Source organism: Erinaceus europaeus, chromosome 15 (genome assembly GCF_950295315.1).
Source record: "Erinaceus europaeus chromosome 15, mEriEur2.1, whole genome shotgun sequence".
In the NCBI taxonomy this organism is placed as follows: Eukaryota; Metazoa; Chordata; class Mammalia; order Eulipotyphla; family Erinaceidae; genus Erinaceus; species Erinaceus europaeus.
This window is the reverse complement of record NC_080176.1, coordinates 34,226,326-34,250,761: the sequence shown is the minus strand read 5'-3', so window position 1 is coordinate 34,250,761 and position 24,436 is coordinate 34,226,326. Positions and strand designations below refer to the sequence as shown.

General features: G+C 39.0%; 1 protein-coding gene across 4 annotated transcripts in view; it reads right to left on the bottom strand.

The window, feature by feature from the left end:
- Window positions 1-24,436, bottom strand: part of GREB1L (GREB1 like retinoic acid receptor coactivator) — a 295,678-nt gene that overhangs the window by 106,176 nt on the left and 165,066 nt on the right. For 3 of the 4 annotated variants that reach the window (XM_060173567.1, XM_060173569.1, XM_060173570.1), the window contains 3 exons: window positions 21,356-21,532; window positions 19,405-19,527; window positions 8,468-8,596 (listed from right to left, as the gene is read on the bottom strand). In XM_060173567.1, the coding sequence (XP_060029550.1) occupies window positions 8,468-8,596; window positions 19,405-19,527; window positions 21,356-21,532 (429 nt within the window). The remainder of the gene's footprint in view (window positions 1-8,467; window positions 8,597-19,404; window positions 19,528-21,355; window positions 21,533-24,436) is intronic. The other variant, XM_060173571.1, reaches the window with a different exon arrangement.

Genomic DNA, 24,436 nt, shown 5'->3' with positions numbered 1-24,436 from the left:
GAATTGTGTGGAGTTGTATCCTTCCTATCCTATGGGTTTGTTAGTGTCTCCTTTCTTAAATAAAAAAACCTAATATTTATTTATTTATTTACTATTGTTTAGAGACAGAGAGAAACTGTGAGAGGAGGGAGAGAGACAGAGAGACACCTGAAATCCCACTTCACCACTCAAGATGCTTTTTCCCTGCAGGTGGGGACTAGGGGTTTGAATCTGAATCCTTGTGCACTGTAATGTGTGTGCTTAACCAGGTATGCCACTTCTTGGCCCCCTCATCTTTTCCTTAAACACTAGAATTTTCTACATGCCTACCCTTAGTTCAAAGTTTTCCTTTACCCTATCTTTTATTTTTATTTTATTTGCAAATACCATTTACCATAGTGACTTTATCACATATTAAAAGATCAGTTTCTTGACTGTTTTCTAAAATTTTAGAGTAGATCCAAATTTTAGATTTGAACTACTCCAGATTATTGCTATATTTACTATAGTGTACTGAAAATATCTTGTAGCTCTGTCTTCTTTACTAGGCAGAGATTTGGTTTTATTTATATTTGTATCCTGCATGAATCATCAAATTGCTCTGTGTTCCAAATGTCATTTTTCGCAATTCTGGTTAAAATATAGAGAGCAGATCACAGGTCAACTAGGAAGACCAAAGGAGACCATCTGGGACCGCAACAGGACAGGCCTGGGAGGACTTCAGGAACCCACCAAATCACCAGTGAGTGCAAACACGTGTGGCTCATGGACAGAGAGGAGCCTAGGGAGAGATTAAGTGGCTGGTAACAGTCTGGCAGTTTACCAGCTGAGACACCATAACCAGTCTGTTTCGCCAACAAGGGAACGGCTGAAGGGAGGAGAGGACTCCCCTGAGACTCACCAAATGCAACTGTGAGTCTCCATTGCTAGTGCCCTCAGAATCTGGAACAGTGGCAGGGAGGCCCTGTGTTGACACCAGGGGACAGAAAACTAGCTAGGAAACTTAGGAAAAGATCTATACCTCTGTGGCCTAGTGGTAGGGCTGTGAAAGTCTCTTTGCATAACCACTGGATTATCTCTGCCCCACCCTGCTTTATCTCTTGGTCTGGAGTCAGTGACTAAGCTAAGAAGCCAACTTAGAGTATAAAAGCCCTCAGGCTCCCATAGCCTACAGGGAAGAAAAAGAACAAAAGAGGCTTTTAAACTACTGAGCTCCAACTCAAGGATTAAAATAATTATGAAACAACTGTCAATTTCCACAACTGTGAACCCTTTAATTACCTTACTTAGACACAAGTCAATCCAGGCAAGAGTGATCATTAATTTGTAAAGTACTGAGAGAGGTACCTCATAACATACTATATAAAATGGTTAAACCAACAAGAAGAAATATTAGAGAAATGAACCAGGACAAGAGTCCAGTTAAAAGCCCCCCAAAGGGTGGAGCACAAAATAATGAGGTCAACATCCAAACACTAGCTAAGGAAATAATCAAAGGAGTGAATAAAGAGTTTAAAAGAATTGTCATCAGAAATGCAGAAACAACAAATGAGACTCTGGAAAAAAACACTAATTATCTCAAGGTTATTAGAGAGCTGAAAGCTGAAATAGCTGAGCTAAGAACACAACTAGGTGAGCAAGGTAAAACAGTATCAGAACATGGCAACAAAATAGATGAACTCTAGAAAACAGTAGAGAGGAGAGAAAATAGAATAAATGAAGTTGAAGACAAAATTAGCAAGATCTAGGACAAATTAGAGACAAGTAAAAAAGAAGTAAGAGATCTCAAAAAGAGATTAAGAGATAATGAAAACAACAACAGAGACCTATGGGATGACTTCAAAAGAAATAATATACGTATTATTGGCCTTACCACAGGAAGAAAGAGAGGGAGAGGAAGAAAGCATTCTTCAGGACATAATTGATGAGAACTTCCCTAGTCTAGACAACATCAAAGATAAAGATTCAAGAAGTCCAGAGGGTCCCAAACAGAATGAACTCAGACTTAAAGACACCAAGACACATCATATTTAGAATGGAAAGGAATAAGGATAAAGAAAGGAATCTGAAGGCTGCAAGAGAAAAACAATGAGTCACCTACAGAGGAAAACCCATAAGATTAGCAGCAAACTTCTCCACACAAACACTACAGGCCAAAAGAGAATGGCAAGATATCTATGGAGTGTTCAATGAGAAAGACTTTCAACCAAGACTTCTGTATCCTGGTAGACTGTCATTTAGACTAGATGGAGGCATAAAAACTTTCTCAGACAAGTAACAGTTGAAAGAATCAACTATCACCAAACCTGCCCTGAAAGAAGTTCTGAAAGGTCTCTTATAAACAGTCAGACCACCATAAATAGGACATATATCAGAACACTCTAAAATTCCACAAGAATGGAGTTAAAATATCTTCAATTGGGGTGTTGGGTGGTAGCGCAGCAGGTTAAGCACAGGTGGTGCAAAGCTCAAGGACTAGTGTAAGGATCCTGGTTCAAGCCCCTGGCTCCCCACCTGCAGGGGAGTTGCTTCACAGGCGGTGAAGCAGGTCTGCAGGTGTCTATCACTCTCCCCCTCTTTGTCTTCCCCTCCTCTCTCCATTTCTTTCTGTCCTATCCAACAACATCAATAGCAACAATAATAATTACAACAATAAAAACAACAAAGGCAACAAAAGGTAGTAAATAAATAAATATTTTAAAAAATCTTCAATCTTTGATATCAATAAATGTCAATGGCCTGAATTCACCTATTGAAAGGCACAGAGTAAGAAGATGAATCAGAAAACACAACCCAACAATATGCTGTCTACAGGAAACCCACTTAACTCAACAAGACAAACACAGACTCAAAGTGAAAGGGTGGAAAACTATCATACAGGCCAATGGCCCACAAAAAAAGGGCAAGAACAGCTATTCTCATATCTGACATGATAGAATTTAAAATAAATAAAATTTTAAAAAATAGGGATGGACACTACTTAATGCTCAGTGGATCAATCAATCAAGAGGACTTAACAATTATTAGCATCTATGTACCCAATGAGAAGCCATCTAAATACATCAAACATTTACTGAAAGAGCTACAGCAATATATTAACAGCAACACAATCATAGTAGGGGACTTCAATACCCTACTACTCTCTCAACTTGACAGATCATCCAGGCAGAAAATCAATAAAGGCATGAGGGAGCTAAATGAGGAGACAGATAAACTAGAACTATTAGACATTTTCAGAGTCATTCATCCCAGGAAACTGGAATACACATTCTACTCAAGTCCACATGGGTCATTCTCAAGGATAGACCATATGTATGGCCACAAAGACGGCATCAGCAAATTCAAGACTTATTGAAGTCATCCCAAGCATCTTCTCAGACCACAGTGCAATTAAACTAACACTTAACAATCAACAAAAGATTAGTAATAGTCTTAAAGTATGGAAGCTCAACTACTTAACAACTATTGGGTCAAAGAGGAAATAAAGGAAGAAATTAAAATGTCTTGAGAGCTCAATGAAAATGAAGACACAAGCTATCAAAATATTTGGGACACATTTAAGGCAGTACTGATAGGGAAGTTCATAGCCATATAAGGACACATTAGGAAACAAGAAAAGGCACAAATAAACAGCCTGATTTCACATCTTAAAAACCTAGAAGAAGATGAAAAAAGGAACCCTAGAGCAACCAGAAGGACAGAAATCACTAAAGTTAGGGCAGAAAGAAATAACACTGAAAATAAAACCATACGAAAGACCAAAGAAAGTAAATGTTGGTTCTTCGAAAGAGTGAACAAAATTGACAAACCTTTATCCAGATTCACAAAACAAAAAAAGGGCAAAACCCCAAATAAATCATATCATAAATGAAAGAGGAGGTATCACAACAGACACTGCAGAAATTCAACATATCATGGGAGGCTTCTATGAACAACTATGTGCCACTAAACTAGAGAACATGGAAGAAATGGGTGATTTCCTAGATACCTAGGAACTTCCAAAACTACATAAAGAGGAACTAGATAACATGAACAGGCCCATCACACCTAATGAAATTGAAATAGTTATCAAAAACCTTCCCAAGAGAAAAATCCTGGTTTTACAAATGAATTCTACAAAACTTTCAAAGAAGAACTAATACCTCTACTTTTAAAAGTCTTCCAGAAGATTGCAAATACTGGAATACTCCCTGCCAGCTTTGATGAAACCAACATCACTCTGATACCAAAAGCAGACAGAGACACACCAAAAAAGAAAACTACAGACCAATATCTCTGATGAACATAGATGCTACAATATTGAACAAAATTCTAACCAAACTGGATACAGCAGTATATTAAAAAGATTATTTATCATGACCAAGTGGGGTTTATCCCAGGCATACAAGGTTGGTTTAATATACGTAAATCAATCAACGTGATCTACCCCATCAACAAAAGCAAGACCAAAAACCACATGGTCATATCTATAGATGCATAGAAAGCCTTTGACAAAATACAACATACCTTTATGATCAAAACACTGCAAAAAATGGGAATAGATAGAAAATTCCTGAAGATAGTGGAGTCTATATATAGCAAAACCTACAGCCAACATCATACTCAATGGTGAAAAAATGGAAGCATTTCCCCTCCAATCAGGTACTAGACAGGGCTGCCCACTATCACCATTACTATTCAACATAGTGTTGGAAGTTCTTGCCATAACAATTAGGCGGGAGCAAGGAATTAAAGGGATACATATTGAAAGAGAAGAAGTCAAACTCTCCCTATTTGCATATGACATGATAGTATACATAGAAAAACTTAAGGAATCCAGTAAGAAGCTTTTGGAAATCATCAGGCAATACAGTAAGGTGTTAGGCTAAAAATTAACATTCAAAAGTCAGTGGCATTCCTCTATGCAAACACTAAGTTAGAAGAAATTGAAATCCTAGAGTAGGGCACCAAAGTAAAAACCCTGTGGTGAGGGGGAGGGTGAACATTAGGGTTCCTGGGGTGGTGGGGGGGGTTGGGGTGGGTGGGTAGGAGGGGACACAGTCTTTTGGTGGTGGGAATGGTATTTATGTAAACTATTAAATTGTAGTATATAAACCACTATTTAATTAATATGAGAGGGGAAAAATTGATTGTTATGTCTCAAACTTTTTAAAACACAGACTGAGTCTTTTTAATGCATAGGCTGAGTCTTTGATATGTTGACTCTCTCAAAAGCCTAGACCAGGGAGAACAGAAGCAACCAGTGGCACAGCTATATACAAGATGTTGGGTATTGTACAGCAAATCCTAACAAAGGGACTCTTCAAAGTTAACCCAATTACCAAATAATGTGATGATAACAATAACTATCCATTGTATTCTTGAACCCTAAGACAGCAGGAACCTCACATTTCCACTATAGAGCCTATATTTCCCCCAGTCCTGGAGCCTTAGGGTGGGGCCCACTTTCCTGCATGCTTCTCTCAATGCATATCAAATAATATTTCATCCGCCGATCACAACCTAATCAACACAACGAGTGCTACCCCAGCATACTTCACATCAGACTGTGTCCAGAGACTTCAGGTGTGGAATGACAACCATTCAGCTTCATTACTCTGGTAAGACCTTTCATTTTATAGTATTCTCTAATTGCATTCCAGGTGGTTCACTTCCTAAGTCCCAAAACCTAGATATAGTCCCCTGAGATAGAGCTTATGTTCACATATATCCATAAACTAGGGCAAACTATAAACCTGAAAGCAAAAGTACACAATAGTCTGCAGTAAGTACCCCCAACACTTCATCTGCACTATTCCAGCCTTTGGGTCCATAATTGCTCAACAATTTGTTTGTCTTTGTATGTTAACTCTCTTTTCAGCCACCAGATTCCAGATGCCAGCAGGATGCCAACCAGATTTCCCTGGACAGATGACCCCACCAGTGTGTCCTGGAGCTCTGCTTCCTCAGATACCCACCCTACTAAGGAAAGAGAGAGGCAGACTGGGAGTATGGATCGACCAGTAAACGCCCATGTTCATCAGGGAAGTAATTACAGAAGCCAGATCCACCTTCTGCAATCCACAATGACCTTGGGTCCATACTCCCAGAGGGATAAAGAATAGGAAAGCTATCGGGGAGGGGATGGGATGCGGAGACCTGGTGGTGGGAATTGTGTGGAGTTGTACCCCTCCTATTCTACAGTTTTGTTAATGTCTCCTTTTTAAAATAAATAAATAAATAAAAGAGGATGAAATACAGAAATCAGTTCCTTTTATTATAGCAATAAAATACCTAGGAGTAAACCTAACCAAAGAAGTGAAAGACTTGTAGCCTGAAAATTATGAGTCACTACTCAAAGAAATTGAAAAAGACACAAAGAAGTGGAAAAATATTCCATGTTCATGGGTTGGAAGAATTAACATCATCAAAATGAATATATTACCCAGAGCCATCTACAAATTTAATGCTATCCCCATCAAGATCCCAAGCACATTTTTTAGGAGAATAGAACAAATGCTACAAATGTTTATCTGGAACCAGAAAAGACCTAGAGCTGCCAAAACAATCTTGAGAAGAAAGAACAGAACTGGAGGCATCACACTCCCAGATCTCAAATTGTATTATAGACCCATTGTCATCAAAACTGCTTGGTACTGGAACATGAATAGACACATTGACCAGTGGAATAAAATTGAGAGCCCAGAAATAAGCCCCTACACCAATGGACATCTAAGCTTTGACAAAGGTGCCCAGACTAGTAAATGGGGAAAGCAGAATCTCTTCAACAAATAGTGTTGGAAAAAATGGGTTGAAACATGCAGAAGAATGAAACTGAACCACTATATTTCACCAAATACGAAAGTAAATTCCAAGTGGATCAAGGACTTGGATGTTAGACCAGAAACTATCAGATTCTTAGAGGAAAATATTGGCAGAATTCTTTTCCACATAAATTTTAAAGACATCTTTCTTCAATGTAACCAATCTAATTACAAAGAAGACTGAGGCAAGCATAAACCTATGGGACTACATCAAATTAAAAAGCTTCTGCACAGCAAAAGAAACCACTACCCAAATCAAGAGACCCCTCACAGAATGGTAGAAGATCTTTACATGCCATACATCAGACAAGAGACTAGTAACCAGAATATATAAAGAGCTTGCCAAACTCAACAAGAAAACAAATTACCCCATCCAAAAATGGGGGGAGGACATGGACAGAATATTCACCACAGAAGAGATCCAAAAGGCCGAGAAACACATGAAAAAATGCTCCAAGTCTCTCATTGTCAGAGAAATGCAAATAAAGACAACACTTCACTCCTGTGAGAATGTCATTTGTCAGAAAAGGTAACAGCAACAAATGCTGGAGAGGTTGTGGGGTCAAAGGAACCCTCCTGCACTGCTGGTGGGAATGTAAATTGATCCAACCTCTCTGGAGAACAGTCTGGAGAACTCTCAGAAGGCTAGAAATGGACTTGCCCTATGATCCTGCAATTCCTCTCCTCGGAATATATCCTAAGGAACTCAACACACCCATCCAAAAAAAATCTGTGTAGACATATGTTCTTAGCAGCACACTTTGTAATAGCCAAAACATGGAAGCAACCCAGGTGTCCAATAATAGATGAGTTGCTAAGCAGGTTGTGGTATATATACACAATGGAATACTACTCAGCTATAAAAAATGGTGACTTCACCGTTTTCAGCCAGTCTTGGATGGACCTTGAAAAATCCATGTTAAGTGAAATAAGTCAGAAACAGAAGGATGAATATGGGATGATCTCACTCTCAGGCAGAAGTTGAAAAACAAGATCAGAAGAGAAAACACAAGCAGAACCTGAACTGAAACTGGTGTACTGCACCAAAGTAAAAGACTCTGGAGTGGGTTGGTGGGGAGAATACAGGTCCAAGAAGGATGACAGAAGACCTAGTGGGGTTTGTATTGTTATATGGAAAACTGAGAAATGTTATATATGTACAAACTATTGTATTTACTGTCGTATGTAAAACATTAATTCCCCAATAAAGAAATTTTAAAAAAAGAAAAAAAAGTTTGTTAAAAAATATAGAGAACATAAAAATTTGTATAAAGATATATGTTACAGGGAGTCGGGCAGTAGTGCAGTGGGTTAAGCGCACGTGGCACAAAACACAAGCACCAGTGTAATGATCCCAGATCAAGTCCCCGGCTCCCCATCTGCAAGGGAGTTGCTTCCAGGCAGTGAAGCAGGTCTGCAGGTGTCTATCTTTCTCTCCTCCTCTCTGTCTTCCCCTCCCCTCTCCATTTCTCTCTTTCCTATACAACAATGACAACAATAAAACAAGGGCAACCAAAGGGAAAATAAATAAATAAATAAAAATATATGTTACAGACAGCCCATTTTTGTCAATAGACAAAGAAGCTACTGGTTTCTTGTACTAAATTGTTAATTTCACAGAAATTCACAGAAGTCTTTTATAAGCCATACAGTAAACAAAGAAATATAAGTGAGGAAAACATCACCTGTAGCAAAAGTCTTCCCTACACTCTGCAAAGATAAAGCCAGCGGCTTCACAACATTCCTATTCCAGGTCAGGTCCTGAGCTCCACTTAAATTGATTGCAGAATTAGTTGGAGCAAGAATCGGTGAATCTTTAAAATAAAGGAGGTTGTTCAAATTAGAAATTATTTATGTGTCCAGGAAACTGATTCAGCAGGTGCGAGGTGAGAAAGAACAAACTATATCATTTGTTTCTTTCCCTATTTACATTAATATGACACTCTAGGAAAGCCAATTTCTTTGTAATCAGGTTTCTTAAATAATTACAAACATTCACTAGAAGTTATTAGATGCTGGTGCTAATCTAAGGACTTTAAACATAGTAGTTCACTGTAAAGATACAGTAAGATAAATCCTATTACCCTGACAATTTGTAGTTAGTTAGATTGGTGATAGGTGATGTGGCATCAGTGTTAGCATTCTGTGTCATAATGACATCATCTTCATGGTTTTCTCAAAGCCTTACTTTAAGAAGATGTATTTTCTCCATTCCAATGAGTTTATTACTTAGAAGGAGCCATGTAAATTAAGTCATGCAATTAATGTGAAGACATTTTTTATCTGAAGAAAAGTTGCTTTAATTTTTTTTAATAAACTGGAACTAATTTACCTGTGTAATATCAGATACATCCAAATAAAAGTCCTAAAAATTATTTCAGAAAATCCTATGCCATTAAACCAGAGTACTGCTCAGTTCTGGCTCATGTGGTGCTGTGGGATTGAACTTGTGACCCTGAAGTTCCAGGCATTAAAATCTTCTGCAGGGAGTCGGGCTGTAGCGCAGCGGGTTAAGCGCAGGTGGCACAAAGCACAAGGACCGGCATAAGGATCCTGGTTCGAACCCCGGCTCCCCACCTGCAAGGGAGTCGCTTCACAGGCGGTGAAGCAGGTCTGCAGGTGTCTATCTTTCTCTCCTCCTCTCTGTCTTCCCCTCCTCTCTCCGTTTCTCTCTGTCCTATCCAACAACGACAACAACAACAATAATAACTACAACAATAAAACAATAAAGGCAACAAAAGGGAATAAATAAAATAAAATATTTTTAAAAATCTTCTGCATAGGACTAGGGAGCTAGCATAATGATTATGCAAAAAAAAATTTATGCTTGAGGCTCTGAAGTCCCAGGTTCAATCCCCAGCACCAAAATAAGTCAGAACTGAGCAGTGCTCTGGGAAAAACAAACAAACACATATCAAAAAAAGAGTCTAACACTTTATCCATTGCACCACCTCCTGGGCCATACTTTAATTAAAAAAATTGTTTTATCAGGGAAATAATAATTTACAAGCCAGTTGATGTCACATATGTACAATTTCTTTTTTTAAAAAAGTATTGACTTATTCATTTATAAGAGAGCCAGAGCATCACTGGCATATGCAATGCAAGGGATCCAACTCTGGTCTTCATGCTTACAAGTTCAATGCTTTGTCCACTGCGTCACTTCTCAGATTGCACTTGTATACGATTTCCCATTTCCCCATGATAGGTGTCAACACACAACTCCCATTAATAAATAACTTAGGTCTGTCTCTGTATGGTGCACTGGATATATATATATATAATTAACTAATTAATTTATTTATTCCCTTTTGTTGCCCTTGTTGTTTTATTGTTGTAATTATTATTGTTGTTGTTATTGATTTTGGCGTTGCTGGATAGGACAAAAAGAAATGGAGAGAGGAGAGGAAGACAGAGGATGAGAGAAAGATAGATACCTACAGACCTGCTTCACTGCCTGTGAAGCTACTCCCCTGCAGGTGGGGAGCCAGGGGCTGGAACCTGGAACCTCATGCCAGTCTTTGAGCCCTGCACCACATGCACTTAACCCACTGCGCTACTGCCTGACTCCCTGGAAATATATTTTTTTATGTGGCATGGGGAAATGAATTCAGGGTCTCTCATATGTATGATTTAACTGAATGAATTCTTGGTCCCAAGTTTCTCATTTTTTTGCAGGGTAGGTGGTTTATAAAGCGAGACAGAATAAGAAGATAGACACACCACAGCACCATCTTGATAAGACTCCCCTGGTACTTACTGTCCATGTTGCTTCAGTGTGGTACCCATACTCAAACCCAGGGCCTTGTGCATACTCTACTAGGTGAGCTATCTTCCGGTTGTTATCTGGAACTGATAATTTATGTATAGTGTGAAGTAGGAGTGGAATTCATTCACTCCATCCTTCCTCCCTTGCTATTTATTTATTACTATATATATATATATATATATATATATACTATTATTATTATTTTTGCTTCCAGGGTTATTGCTGGGGCTCAGTGCCTGCACTACGAATCCACTGCTCCTAGAGGCCATCGTTTCCCTTTTGTTGCCCTTGTTGTTTATTAGTGTTGTTGTTACTATTATTGTTGCCATTGTTGTTGGATAGGACAGAGAGAAATGGAGAGAGGAGAAGACAGAGAGGGGGAGAGAAAGATAGACACATGCAGACCTGCTTCATCGCTTGTGAAGTGACTCCCCTGCAGGTGGGGAGGTGGGTGCTCGAACCAGGATCCTTCTGCCTGTCCCTGCGCCTTGAGCCATGTGCACTTAACCCACTGCACTACCGCCCACTCCCTATTTATTATTTTTAAATTTTTACCAGAGCACTGCTCAGCTTTGGCTTTATTGGTGTTGAAGAGGTTTGAACTTGGGACTTTGGAGCCTCAGGCATCAGAGTCTATTTGTATAACCATTAAGCTATTTTCCTTGCCATTTTTTCCCACATAGGATATCTAACATTCATAGAAAAGGAAGACCCCTCCACTCATCATAGAATGTGAATATAATATGCATCTGTTTTTCTACTGCCTTTTCCAATCTTCTCTGTCTGCCCTTTGTCAATGCTACCCTGTATGTACTGATAAAGCTTCATGCTCTTGACACATGGTAGAACAGTCCTTTTATTTGTTACTATTCTTATGTCTTTAACACACAGTTGTAAAATAGGAAAGGCATTCATATTACTTCAAGTTTCTTGTGGCTTACAGAGAGGAAAATCTTACTTCACAGTCGATATCTCTGCTTCTGATAACAAAACCTATTAGATACAGAAGGTCCAGTGCCTCAGGACCATAATTCTTTTAGGTGTTCATGAAAATGTTTCAATTTATTAAAAAATCAGAGAAGAATGAACTTTTGCTAAAGGCATTTTAATAAACACTATCAATATATTCATATTTATGTGAACAGTCATAAAACATCATTTTAATTACTTTTCTAGTGAAAGAGGACCCACATATGCAAAGAAATCTAGAAAAAGTCATTAAGTGGTCCTGTCTGATGATCTTGAAATCATACTGTCAGTCACAGGGACACAGCATATCAGTTCATCTCTATTCTGCCCTAGAAAGGAGGACATAAAAACATGTTTCCTCCCAATGGGAAACACAACATCTTTTTTTGGAAAAAACAGTATATATATATATATTTTTTTTTTTTTTTAAACCAGAGCACTGCTTACCCCTGGTTATGGTGGTATGAGGGATTGAACCTGGGACTTTGGAGCCTCAGGGATTAGAGTCTCTTTGCATAACCAATATGATATCTACCCCCACCCTGGAAAAACAATATATGTTAATAATTTACTAATCTTCCAAACACTGACTACAAATTTAAATTAAAGTAGAATTCTAATAACATTTATCTTCAGGTATTTTCTAGATATTAAAAGATATAGGAATAAGCAGGATGAACATAAAGTCGCTGCATATAAAAGGAAAGACACAGTTAATACATAAATATAATTGGGGGAAATATCACACAAGTATTAGTATGGTAGCTAGAATGACTTAATGCTTAGATTATGTATTATCATATCTAGTTTTACAAATGAGCAAACCATGGCACAGAACAATTGAGAGGCTTATCCCACAATCCAGTCAATATACTCAAATGCAGTACTTGAATAACAGGACTCTGATTCTAAGACCTATGCTGTTTATGTTTACTCTTCGGTCTGAAATAGTTCTCATATCACAATAGACATTAAATAAAATAGTGCCACTCTAAAGGATTTTACCTTTCCCTAACAATAGTTTTTGGGTTATTTTTATAGCTTCATTAAAGATTATTTTAGATATCATAAACTTACTATGTCAAGTATTTAGTAGAGTTTTAGTAACTTTAACAACTGGTACAAACATCATCATAATCCTTTTTAGAACATTTTCATTCTTCCAATAAGAAACCTCAAGCTCCAGTTAGTAAGGAAGTGAAGGACAACTACCAGAAAGTTTCACTCATATGTAGAATATAGAAAATTTAAGCATATGAACTAGAAAAAACAAACAAACAAACAACAAAAAAGTAGGTCTTGCTGGGGGTGGTGCACCTAGTTAAGTGCAGACATATGTTCAAGTCTCTAGACACCACCAGCAGTGGGGAAGTTCATAAGAGATGAAGCAGTGCTGCAGCAGGCACCTCCCTTTCTATCCCCCCTCCCCTTCTCAATTTTTCTCTCTCCAATTCTAATAAATAAATTTTTAAAAAGGAAGAAAGCAGTCAATGTGGACTTCCAGAAGTGTGGCTATAGAGTAGCAGCAGCTGCATTTTGCTTTCTCTGATCAACCAGGAAAAGCAACAAAAATCACCTGAAAACTCAACAAAATATGACCAGGATCTCTACAAAAAAACCACCAAGTGACATGTGAGTACAGACACATGTGGCTCATAGACAGAAAGGGGCTGTGGGAGAGATTCCTGGGGCTAAGGGCCATACTCAGGAATGGCTAGTGCCAGTCCAGCTGAGACATACCACTTCTGGGTCTGAGTTTTAGTAACAAAAAGACTGTTAAAAAAAAAAAATCTAAAGCTTACTAACTGTGGGTTCTCAAATCTCCATGGCTATTGCTGCTCAGAGGCTAGAACAGCAGCAGGAGACCAAATGTTGACATCAGGGGCACAGAACCAGTGTGGTAACTCAGGATAAAATCTACCCTCCCTGCTACACCTGAGGAAGATGGGTTGATATTGGGGCAGCATGGAATGTACCTACTCATGACCACAGAATGTGAGCTCAGATCTAGAGGGATGCTGAGGTCACATAGGCTCCTAAGCTGATTATGGGACTCAGATCACATCACATCAATGGGCTTTACAGTCAACAATATTTATAACCCTTTCCCATATTAGGGAGCTACTCTCTTCCCTGATCCAGATTTCTGGTCCTTTTTCCAGCCAGGATATCATCTCCCTAGACAATAACTTGGATCCACCGGCATATCAAATTTCAGGCTCAGGGGCAAAAAGAAAAAGGAAAAACAAAACAAAACAAAACAAAACCTAGTATAGCCACAAACCCTTTGGAATTTAACTGAAATATGCCTACTAGCTATCTACAAAATGGGGGACCCCCAAAATCTTCATCTGCACTATTCCAGCACTTAGGTCCATGACTGGTCAACAGTTTGTTTGGCTTTGTATGTTAACTCTTTTGTCAACCACCAGGTTCCAGATGCTAGCATGATGCCGACCAGATTTCCCTGGGCAGACAACCCCACCAATGTGTCCTGGAGCTCTGCTTCCCCAGAGTCCCACCCCACTAGGGAAAGAGATAGGAAGGCTGGGAGTATGGATCGACCTGTCAACTCCCATGTTCAGTGGGGAAACAATTACAGAAGCCAGACCTTCCACCTTCTGCAACCCACAATGACCTTGGGTCCACACTCCCAGAGAGTTAAAGAATAGGAAAGCTATCAGGGAAGGGGTTGGAATACAGAGTTCTGGTGGTGGGGATTGTGTGGAGTTGTACCCCTCTTATCCTATGGTTTTGTCAATGTTTCCTTTTTTATAAATAAATTTTTTTTTAATCTACCCTCCCAGTGGTCCAGAGGTGTGACTATGGAGTAGGAACTTTTTCACATCATTCTCCTGATAAACTAGGAAAAAGAATGAAAAATCACCTGAAAACTCAACAAAATACAACCAGGATTTCTTCAGAAACTCACTAAGCCACACAGCACTGCTTAGCTCTGGCTGAAGAACCTGTAATATATGGACATATTCCTAGATACTCATAAACTTGCAAAATTAAACAAAGAGGAACTAGAAAATATGCACAGGCATATCACAGTCAAAGAAATTGAAACAGTTACCAAAAACCTTCCCAACAATAAAAGCCCAGAACCAGATAGTTTTACAAATGAATTCTATAAAACCTTCAAGGAAGAGTTAATACCTCCACTTTTAAAGCTCTTTCAAAAGACTGAAGATACAGGAATACTCCCTTCCAGCTTCTATGAAGGTAGCTGATACCAAAAGTAGACAGAGACACATGAATGAGAAAATGACCAATCTCTCTGATGAGCATAGATGATAAAATACTGAATAAAATTCTAGCCAACTGGATACAGCAGTATTTTAAAAAGATTGTTCATCATGACTAAGTGGGGTTTATCCCACAGATGCAAGGCTTGTTCAATATATGTAAATCAATCAATGTGATCTATCACATCAACAAAAGTAAACCAAAACCATATGATTATATCAATAGATGCAGAGAAAGCCTTTGGCAAAATCCAACATCCCTGCAAGATCAAAACACTACAAAAATAGGAAAAGACAGAAAATTCCTCAAGATAGTAGAGTTCATATATAGCAAACCTACAGCCAACATCATACTCAATGGTGAAAAACTGGAAGCATTTCCCCTCAGATCAGGTATTAGACAGGGCTGCCCACTATCACCATTACTATTCAACATAATGTTGGGAGTTCTTGCCATAGCAATCAGGCAGGGGCAAAGAATAAAGGGATACAGATTGGAAGAGAAGTCCAATTCACTATTTGCAGATGATAGGATTGGATACACAGAAAAATATAAAGAATACAGCAGGAAGCTTTTGGAAATTATCAGGCAATATAGTAAGGTGTCAGTCTTCAAAACTAAGATACAAAAATCAGTGGCATTCCTCTATGCAAATACCAAGTTAGAAGAAGAAGAAGGAGGAGGAGGAGGAGGAGGAGGAGGAGGAGGAGGAGGAAGAGGGGAGGGGGAGGGGGAGGAGAAAGAAAAGGAGAAGAAATCCAGAAATCAATTCCTTTTCCTACAGCAATAAAAACAATAAAATATCTAGGAATAAACCTAACAAAAGAAGTGAAAGACTTGTATACTGAAATTTATGAGTTACTATTCAAGGAAACAGAAAAAGACAGAAAGTGGAAAGATAATGAACATTCCACCCAGAGTTACATAAAAATTTAATGCAAAATCCTCATCAAGGTCCTACTCATTTTTTTTTTAGGAGAAAAAAGCTACAAAATGTTTATCGGGAACCAGAAAAGACCTAGAGCTGCCAAAACAATCTTGAGAAGAAAGAACAGAACTGGAGATATCACACTCCCAGATATCAACTTGTATTATAGACCCATTGTCATCAAAACTGCTTGGTACTGGAACATGAATAGACACATTGACCAGTGGAATAGAACTGACATCCCAGAAATAACCCCCTACACCTGTGGACATCTAAGCTTTGACAAAGGTGCCCAGACTATTAAATGTGGAAAGCTGAGTCTCTTCAACAAATGGTGTTGGAAAAAATGGGTTGAAACATGCAGAAGAATGAAACTGAACCACTATATTTCACCAAATACAAAAGTAAATTCCAAGTGGATCAAGGACTTGGATGTTAGACCAGAAACTATCAGATACTTAGAGGAAAATATTGGCAGAATTCTTTTCCACATAAATTTTAAAGACATCTTCAATGACAAAAATAAACCAATGTGACTACATTAAATTAAAAAGCTTCTGCACAGAAGCTACCACCCAAACAAAGAGACCCCTTACAGAATGGGAGATCTTTACTACCATATATCAGACAAGAAGCTAATAACCTAAATATATAAAGAGCTCATTAAATTCAGCAATAAAAAAACCAATGACCCATCCAAAAACTGGTAGAGGATATGGACAGAATATTCATCAAAGAAGAAATCCAAAAGGCCTAGAAACATATGAAAAAATGCTCCAAGCCACTGATTGTTAGAGAAATGCAAATAAAGACAGTGAGATACCACTTTACTCCTTTGAGAATGTCACACATTAGAAATGGTAGCAACAACAAATGCTGGAGAGGTTATGGGGGCAAAGGAACCCTTCTGCACTGCTGGTAGGAAGGTAAGTTGGTCCAACCCCTGTGGAGAGCAATTTGGAGAACTCTCAGAAGGGTAGGATGAGACCTTCCCAATGACCCTGCAATTCCTCTCCTGGGGATATATCCTAAGGAACCCAACACAACCATCCAAAAAGATCTGTGTACACATATGTTCTTAGTAGCACAATTTGTAATAGCCAAAACTTGGAAGCAACCCAGGTGTTCAACAACAGATAGCTGAGTAAGCTATTAAAAAATGGGGTTGTATTGTTAAATGGGAATCTGGGGAATGTTATGCATGTACAAACTATTGTATTTACTGTTGAATGTAAAACATTAATTCCTCAATAAAGAAATAAATTATTAAAAAAAAAACTCAAAAAAAATGGTGATTTTGGGAGTCGAGTGGTAGCACATCGGGTTAAGCACATGTGGTGAGAAGCGCAAGGACTGGCTTAAGGAACCTGGTTGGAGCCCCAGCTCCCCACCTGCAGGGGAGTTGCTTCACAGGTGGTGAAGCAGGTCTGCAAGTGTCTATCTTTCTCTCACCCTCTCTGTCTTCCCTTCTTATCTCCATTTCTCTCTGTCCTATCCAATAATGATGACATCAATAACTACAACAACAACAAAAAAAAAACAAGGGTAATGATAGGGAAAATAAAAATAAATAAATTAATTAAAATGGTGATTTCACTTTCTTCACCTCATCTTGGATGGAGCTTGAAGGAATCATGTTAATTGAGATAAGCCAGAAAGAAGTGGATGAATATGGGATGATCCCACTCATAGACAGAAGTTGAAAAATAAGAATAGAAGGGAAAATACAAAGCAGACATTGGACTGGAGTTGGTGTATGGTACCAAAGTTAAAGACTCAGGGGTGGAGGGGAAGGTTCAGGTCCTGGGACATGATGGCGAGGAGGATCTAGAGGGGGATTATTAGATTGTTATGCAGAAAACTGAAAAATGTTACATATATAGAAACTACTATATTTTACTGTTGACTGTAAACCATTAATCTCCCCAATAAGGAAATAAAAAAGTAGTGGTGGGTAGCATGGTGGATAAAGCACTGGACTTCAAGCATGTGGTACCAAGTTCACTTCTTGGCACTGTGTGTGCTGTGTGTGACAGAGTGGTGCTGTGGTTCTGTCCCCCTCTCTTACTGATGAGTTAAATAAAATAAATCTTTTTTTTTTTTTCTCCAGGGTTATTGCTGGGCTCGGTGCCTGCACCATGAATCCACCGCTCCTGGAGGCAATTTTTCCCCCTTTTGTTGCCCTTGTTGTTGTAGCCTCGTTGTGGTTATTATTATTGCCATTGTTGATGTTGTTCATTGTTGGATAGGACAGAGAGAAATGGAGAAAGGAGGGGAAGACGGGGGGGGGGGGGGAGAAAGACACCTGCAGACCTGCTTCACCGCCTGTGAAGCGACTGCCCTGCAGGTGGGGAGCCGAGGGCTCGAACCGGGATAATTACGCCTGTCTTTGCTCTTTGCACCACGTGCGCTTAACCCACTGTGCCACCGCCAGACCCCCTAAAATAAATCTTTTAAGAGAAGAAATCATGTTAAGCAACATAAGCCAAAAGGAGAAGGATTAACATCTGATTATCTCACTCACAGGTGGAATTTAAGAAACAAAGTCAGAAAGGGAAACACAAAGTAAACTTGGGCTGGTTTGGTCCTTTGCACCAAAGCAAAGGACTCTGGGAAATGAGCAGGGGTTGGGGGAGGGGAGAATGTTTTGCAGACACCTACCACAGGGATATGAGAAATTGTACCTTTGTGTCAACAATTGTACTATATTCCATAAAAAAAAAAAAAAAAAGCGAGGGGCTGGGTGGTGGCTCAACTGGTTGAGTGCACATGTTACAATGCGCAAGGACCAGGGTTCAAGCCCCCGGTCCCCACTTGCAGGGGGAAAGCTTTGCCAGTGGTGAAGTGGGGCTGCAGGTGTCTCTCTGTCTCTCTCCCTTTTTATCTCCCCCATCCTTCTTGAATTCTGGCTGTTTCTATCCAATAAATAAATAAAGATAATTCAAAAAATTTTTAAAAAGTGAGTTAAAAATATTAACAAATTTGGGGCTTAGGCAGTGGCATACCTAGTTGAACCTCTCAATCCTCTAGCTACCTGGAGTCTCACCCTGACCTCAGATCCTAGCCTAATACATTCCTCTTAACTGTCAGAATTTTGAGAGCCTTAGAGTAGTAATTTATCTGGTCAGTCTTAGATTGGCCATTATGCTGATTGTTTGATACTGTAATCTAGTTTCAAGCACTAACTTTACCTGGTTATCTGTGACCAAGCCCTTCTTGCACCACTAAAAACCAGATCCCAAATTCTTTCATTATGATCATCAGTCCTACCATAGAATCTTACTTTTCTGTCCCTTTTAGAATAATATTCCTTTAAATGCTCAGTAGCCTAGCTAGAGCTTAAATCTGGAAGTCCATAATTATGTTCCTGGTACATGTCATTTGATAACTATAAGCAGATTGTCCTCATGTCTAGATTCCCATTAATACCTACTGTCAGATTTCTTGGGAGACAATTCAGTTATGCTTAAGCTAAATTTGCTACCAACTGTCATTTCTTTTCTATGTCCCTTGCCTAGTACCTGCAGGACTGCTGGAATGTGGGTTCCTGATCACCCACACACTGAACCATCTCAATGCTGGTTCTAATTCCAATAGCAGTTTAAGTAATAATTCAATTTTAAAATGTATTCAAGTCATTTATTGGTAACTTTAAAATGCCATAAATATCCACCTGCTGCCTGAGATTCCAAGATACCCCTTACCCGTCTGAATGAATCCTGACTTGTATCCATTAGTTGTGCCATTTTCTGGGGTCACAGTTGATGACACTGAAGTGTTTGTTTTAACAGAGTGGCAAGTAGCAGAGGATTGTCGACTTCTACATTCTGGAAAGGAATAAGGTCACATTGTGTAAGGAGAACCAGTATTTTGTTAAAAAACAGTTGATGGGGCGTGATCCATGAAATCTCTAAAATAAAATTTCTATTCTTGGGTCAGGGAGATGGTTTAATGGATATGCAAAAACAGTTTCATGCCTGAGGCTGTGAGGTCCTACCTAGGTTCATTCTTTAGTACCACCATAACAAAGAACTGAGCAGTGCTCTGGTAAAAACAAAACTTAAAATTGAAATTAAAAAATAAACAATCAGTTGTATTTAATTTTCTTGTAAGAGATCTCTCTTTCCCTAATTTTTAGATGAAGAGAATCTATCTTTGTAAGGCCAGATATTATGTATGTAAAGCAAAGTGACTGTTAGATTTACAATGGGGTGGGCCAGGAGCAGACACCTAGGCCCCACCGGCAGGGAGGAAGTCTCAAGAGTGGTAGAGTAGGCTGCAAGTGGAGTATATCTCTTTTTCCCTCTCTCATGCTATTTATTGCTGTCTCTGTAATCATCAGAAGAAGGAGGAGGAGGAGGAGAAAGAGGAAAAAGGGAAAGAAAAAAGCAAAGGAAAAAGAGGGAGAAAGAGAGAAGGAAAAATGGCTGCTAGGAATAGTGGGTTTGTTGTGGGCACTGAGTCCCAGCAATACCTCTGATGAAAAAAAAATTACAATCAGTTTTGTTGCTCATAAACTAGACTGGGGGAAAGTTATTTATGAATAATATAAGTTAACATAATTTTATGCATAAGACCAAAGCTAAAATATCAAGAATTTATATATAAACTCAATAGGCTTTCAAACAGAAGTTAATCTCTTATCCAGGGTTGATTTGAGTGTGAGACAGTTGCCTAGAGTCCATCTAGCCTAATCTTCTTCTGTTTGTTTGTTTGTTTGTTTATTTATATTGCCACTAGTGTTATCACTGGGGCTTAGTGCTGGCACTTGAATCCACTGCTTCTAGCAACCATTTTTTCCTATAGTTTTTTCTTTCCTTTTTTCTTTTTTCCTTTCTCTCCCCTTTCCTTTCCTTTCCCTTCCTTCCCTTCCCTTTCCTTCCCTTTCCTTTTTTCTTTCTTTCCCTCTTTCTTTCTTTCTTTCTTTCTATCTTTCTTTCTTTCTTTCTTTCTCTCTTTCTTCTAATAAGAAAGAATGGGAGAACCAGAGCATACATTTTGAGTTTTCTCTAAATGACAGAAAGCTAGAAAGAATTCTCTATTTTTTTCCTTTTGGCTGGAGGTGACATTTAAAAAATATTTTTAATTGGGAAAGTAATAGGTTACAGGAGTGCTGTTGATACATGAGTACAATTTCCTCTTTCCTCATGATAGATGTCTGCATACCACTCCTACCACCAACTCAAGCATCTTTTCACCAGTGTCCTGGCTACCCGAAGCCTTTTCCTCTCTCATCCTCACACTCCCTTCTTGACCAGAATATTTTGCTTAGCTGCAAATACAACTTATTCAGTACAAATACCACACTATGTGCCCCCGCTTTTTTTTGGCCTCGCTTCTTAAGCACCACCTACAAGTGAGATCAAATGGTATTCATCCTTCTCCTTCTGGCTTATCTCACTGAAAAAGTCTAATTTTTTTTTTTTTCTAGTGTAAGAGCTATGTTCTATATTCCCAAGAGAAAAATACAGAGGTGGACACTTTCCTAAATTTGATTTTTTTTTTTTTTTTTTTACTAAAAATAAAAAAGAGCAACTCAAACTGTCACAGCATCTCACATTTTAAGTACACCTGGATTCTGGCCCTTGTATGGCCACTTGTAACTATCCTTACATCCTCACACCCTTCCCTTTCTCTCCTGGAGGTTGACATTACCTTTCCAGCAGATAAGGGGTCCTTTTGACAGTACACCCTGGGAACTTCTGATTAGGTAGTACTTTAAGTGCTTCTGCTTTTTTGGTTGGGTGGTAAGCTTCAAATTAATGTGGTTGGAAAATTCCGTGAAATATCGAAATCCTCTTTCTCCACAGCCGATGCAATTTCCAGAAAATCCTGGACAGAGGAAAACCAAAGTCAACAAAATTGATACAATATTTCTCCATATTAAAAACTTAGAAATATTCATAAACTCTGACCCAGTAACTTTCTAATCCCTAGGAAATTATTTAAAAGGGGAAAAAAAGGAAGGCTATTTTATTTTTATCCACTCTACCTCCTGGGTCACTATTTTGTTTTTAAAGCATGAATTGGGGTGGGAGACATAGCATAATGTCTATGCAAAAAACTCTCATGCAAGGCTTTGAGGTCTCAGGTTCAATGGTCAACCAAGCAGTGCTCTGATCTTTCTCTCTCATAAAATCATAATAAAATAAATAAGATCACTAATTATTATTATCTTATTTTTATGGTTTTTTCAGTCAGTAAGATTTCTTTTTATTTATTTATTTATTTATTCCCTTTTATTGCCCTTGTTTTATTGTTGTAGTTATTATTGATGTCACTGTTGTTGGATAGGACAGAGAGAAATGGAGAGAGGAGGGGAAGACAGAGAGAAGGAGATAAAGGAGAGACACCTGCATCACCGCCTGTGAAGGGACTCCCCTGCAGGTGGGGAGCAGGGGGCTCGAACCCGGACCCTTAGCCGGTCCTTGCGCTTTTGCACCACCTGCGCTTAACCAGTAAGATTTCTTTACTAGAGCTTCATGCCTGTACAGTTCCACAACTCCTGTCAAAGGGTGAGAGACAGAGAGAGGAGAGATACCACGGCACTGCTCTCCCGTTTATGAAGCTCCCCTTGTCATAGTGCTCGCATATGGTAGCTGAGGGCTGTAGACCCAGGTCCTTGTACATGGCAAAATATGCACTCTAGTGGGTGAGTCAGCTCCTAGGTTCCAAAAAAAGCTATTTTAGTAAGATTATTTTATAATAGAAAGTGCTCTTCTGAAAAGATAATGAGGGCTGAGGTTATGTAAAAAAGGTAGTATAATGGTTATAGAAAAAATAATTCATGCCTGAGGTAACAAATGTCCCAGGGCTTTTTTTTTTTTTAATTGATTTAATAATGATCATCAAGACTACAGGATAAGGGGTACAATTCCACAGGATTCCCACCACCAGATTTCTGTATCCCAGATTGTAAGCTTTCCTGTTTTTTATTTATGTCGACATATTTGTCCTGGAGCTCCGCTTCCCCAGAGCCCCACCCCACTAGGGAAAGAGAGAGGCAGGCTGGGAGTATGAATCGACCTGTCAATGCCCATGTTCAGTGGGGAAAGCAATTACATAAGCCAGACCTTCCACCTTCTGCATCCCACAATGACCTTGGGTCCATACTCCCAGATGGATAAAGAATAAGGAAGTTTCCAGTGGAGGGGATGGGATATGGAAATCTAGTGGTGGGAATTGTGTGGAATTTTACCCCTCTTATCCTACGGTTTTACTGACCATTATTAAATCAATAAAAACAAAACAGGGTGGCCTGGCAGTAGCGTAGCAGGTTATGGGCACATGGCATGAAGCACAAGGACTGGCATAAAGATCCTGGTTCAATTCCCCAGCTCCCCACCTCCAGGGAGGTCACTTCACAGGCAGTGAAGCAGGTCTGCAGGTATCTATCTTTCTTTCCCCCTCTGTCTTCCCCTCCTCTCTCCATTTCTCCCTGTTTTATCCAACAGTGACATCAATAACAACAACAATAATAACCACAACAACAATAAAACAACAAGGGTGACAAAAGGGGAGAATATGGCCTCCAGGAGCAGTGGATTCATGGTGCAGGTACCGAGCCCCAGCAATAACACTGGAGGCAAAAAACAAAACAAAACAAAAAAAAGAAAAGAAAAAAACTGTTATTTACATATTGTGTGTCAAAAGTGTGGATCAGTAAGCAGGTATCACTTCACAGTTACAGATTTAGTTCTGAACATATTTTTATTAGTAATTTAACTTTTGCAAACTCTTAAGATTTTAGACTTTAGAAGTATGGTTTCACACCCACACATGGTACACATAAGTAAGTCACTCTACCAAAGTAAAGTTTGGTTCTAGAAATGTTCATTATTTCTTCGTCATGTATTCTCTTCTCATGTAACCTGTTGGTCTTAGTCCTAGTTCTCTGCTTTACCCTCTATGGCCAGACCTAATTGTACTGTGGACCAATATTTAATCCAGTCTGGGACTGTCAGATCTCTAGTCTTGAATTTTGTAGTAAATATAAAAAGAGTCAGTCAGATGGCACTAGCGCCTGAATTTGTAAGCTTTTGAACAAATGGAACAGGAGTTGGGGCTAAGTCAAATAAATGCCATCTACGAAGTAAGAGGGAACAAAGAAAACTCTGAAAAAGAAGTAGCTATGCACTTAGTAAAATATTAACAGTGTTGTGTGAACTCAGGGCAGTGGAAAATTTCTAGTTTTTGTGAGATATGGCTGCACTTTCTGGCATGAGTTCCTGAGATTTCCACTTCCCTTTCATTAAGCCCATCTTTAACCCAAACTCATTATTCACTGAGATTAACAAATTCTTCATGCAGATTAATCAAGCAAAATACAACTTTCAGTGGCCTACTTAGAGCAGCAGACGTCAAGAGAAGAAATGGAGGCTAGGAAGATGACAGGCCATGCTCTGGTTCACTGGAAATCAACTTTACAGTCCTGCCCTCCCTCTCCTAAACACAGTAAAAGGCAGAGATAAAGGGAATGAATCCATCATGTTGTGCCAGAAGAGGACATGACCCAATTAACAAGGATATAGAAAAAGGAAAGAAAATGGCCACAGGAAAGGGGCCAGTAGATGGCTCACGCATCAGAGCACACATGTCACATGTGCAAAGACCCAGGTTCAAGCTTCTACAGGAGAGAAGCATCACCAGTGGTGGAGCAGTGTTGTGGTATCTCTCCTTCTCTTTTTGTCTCTTTCTCTTCATCTCTCTCTCTCTCTCTATCTCACGCTCTATGTA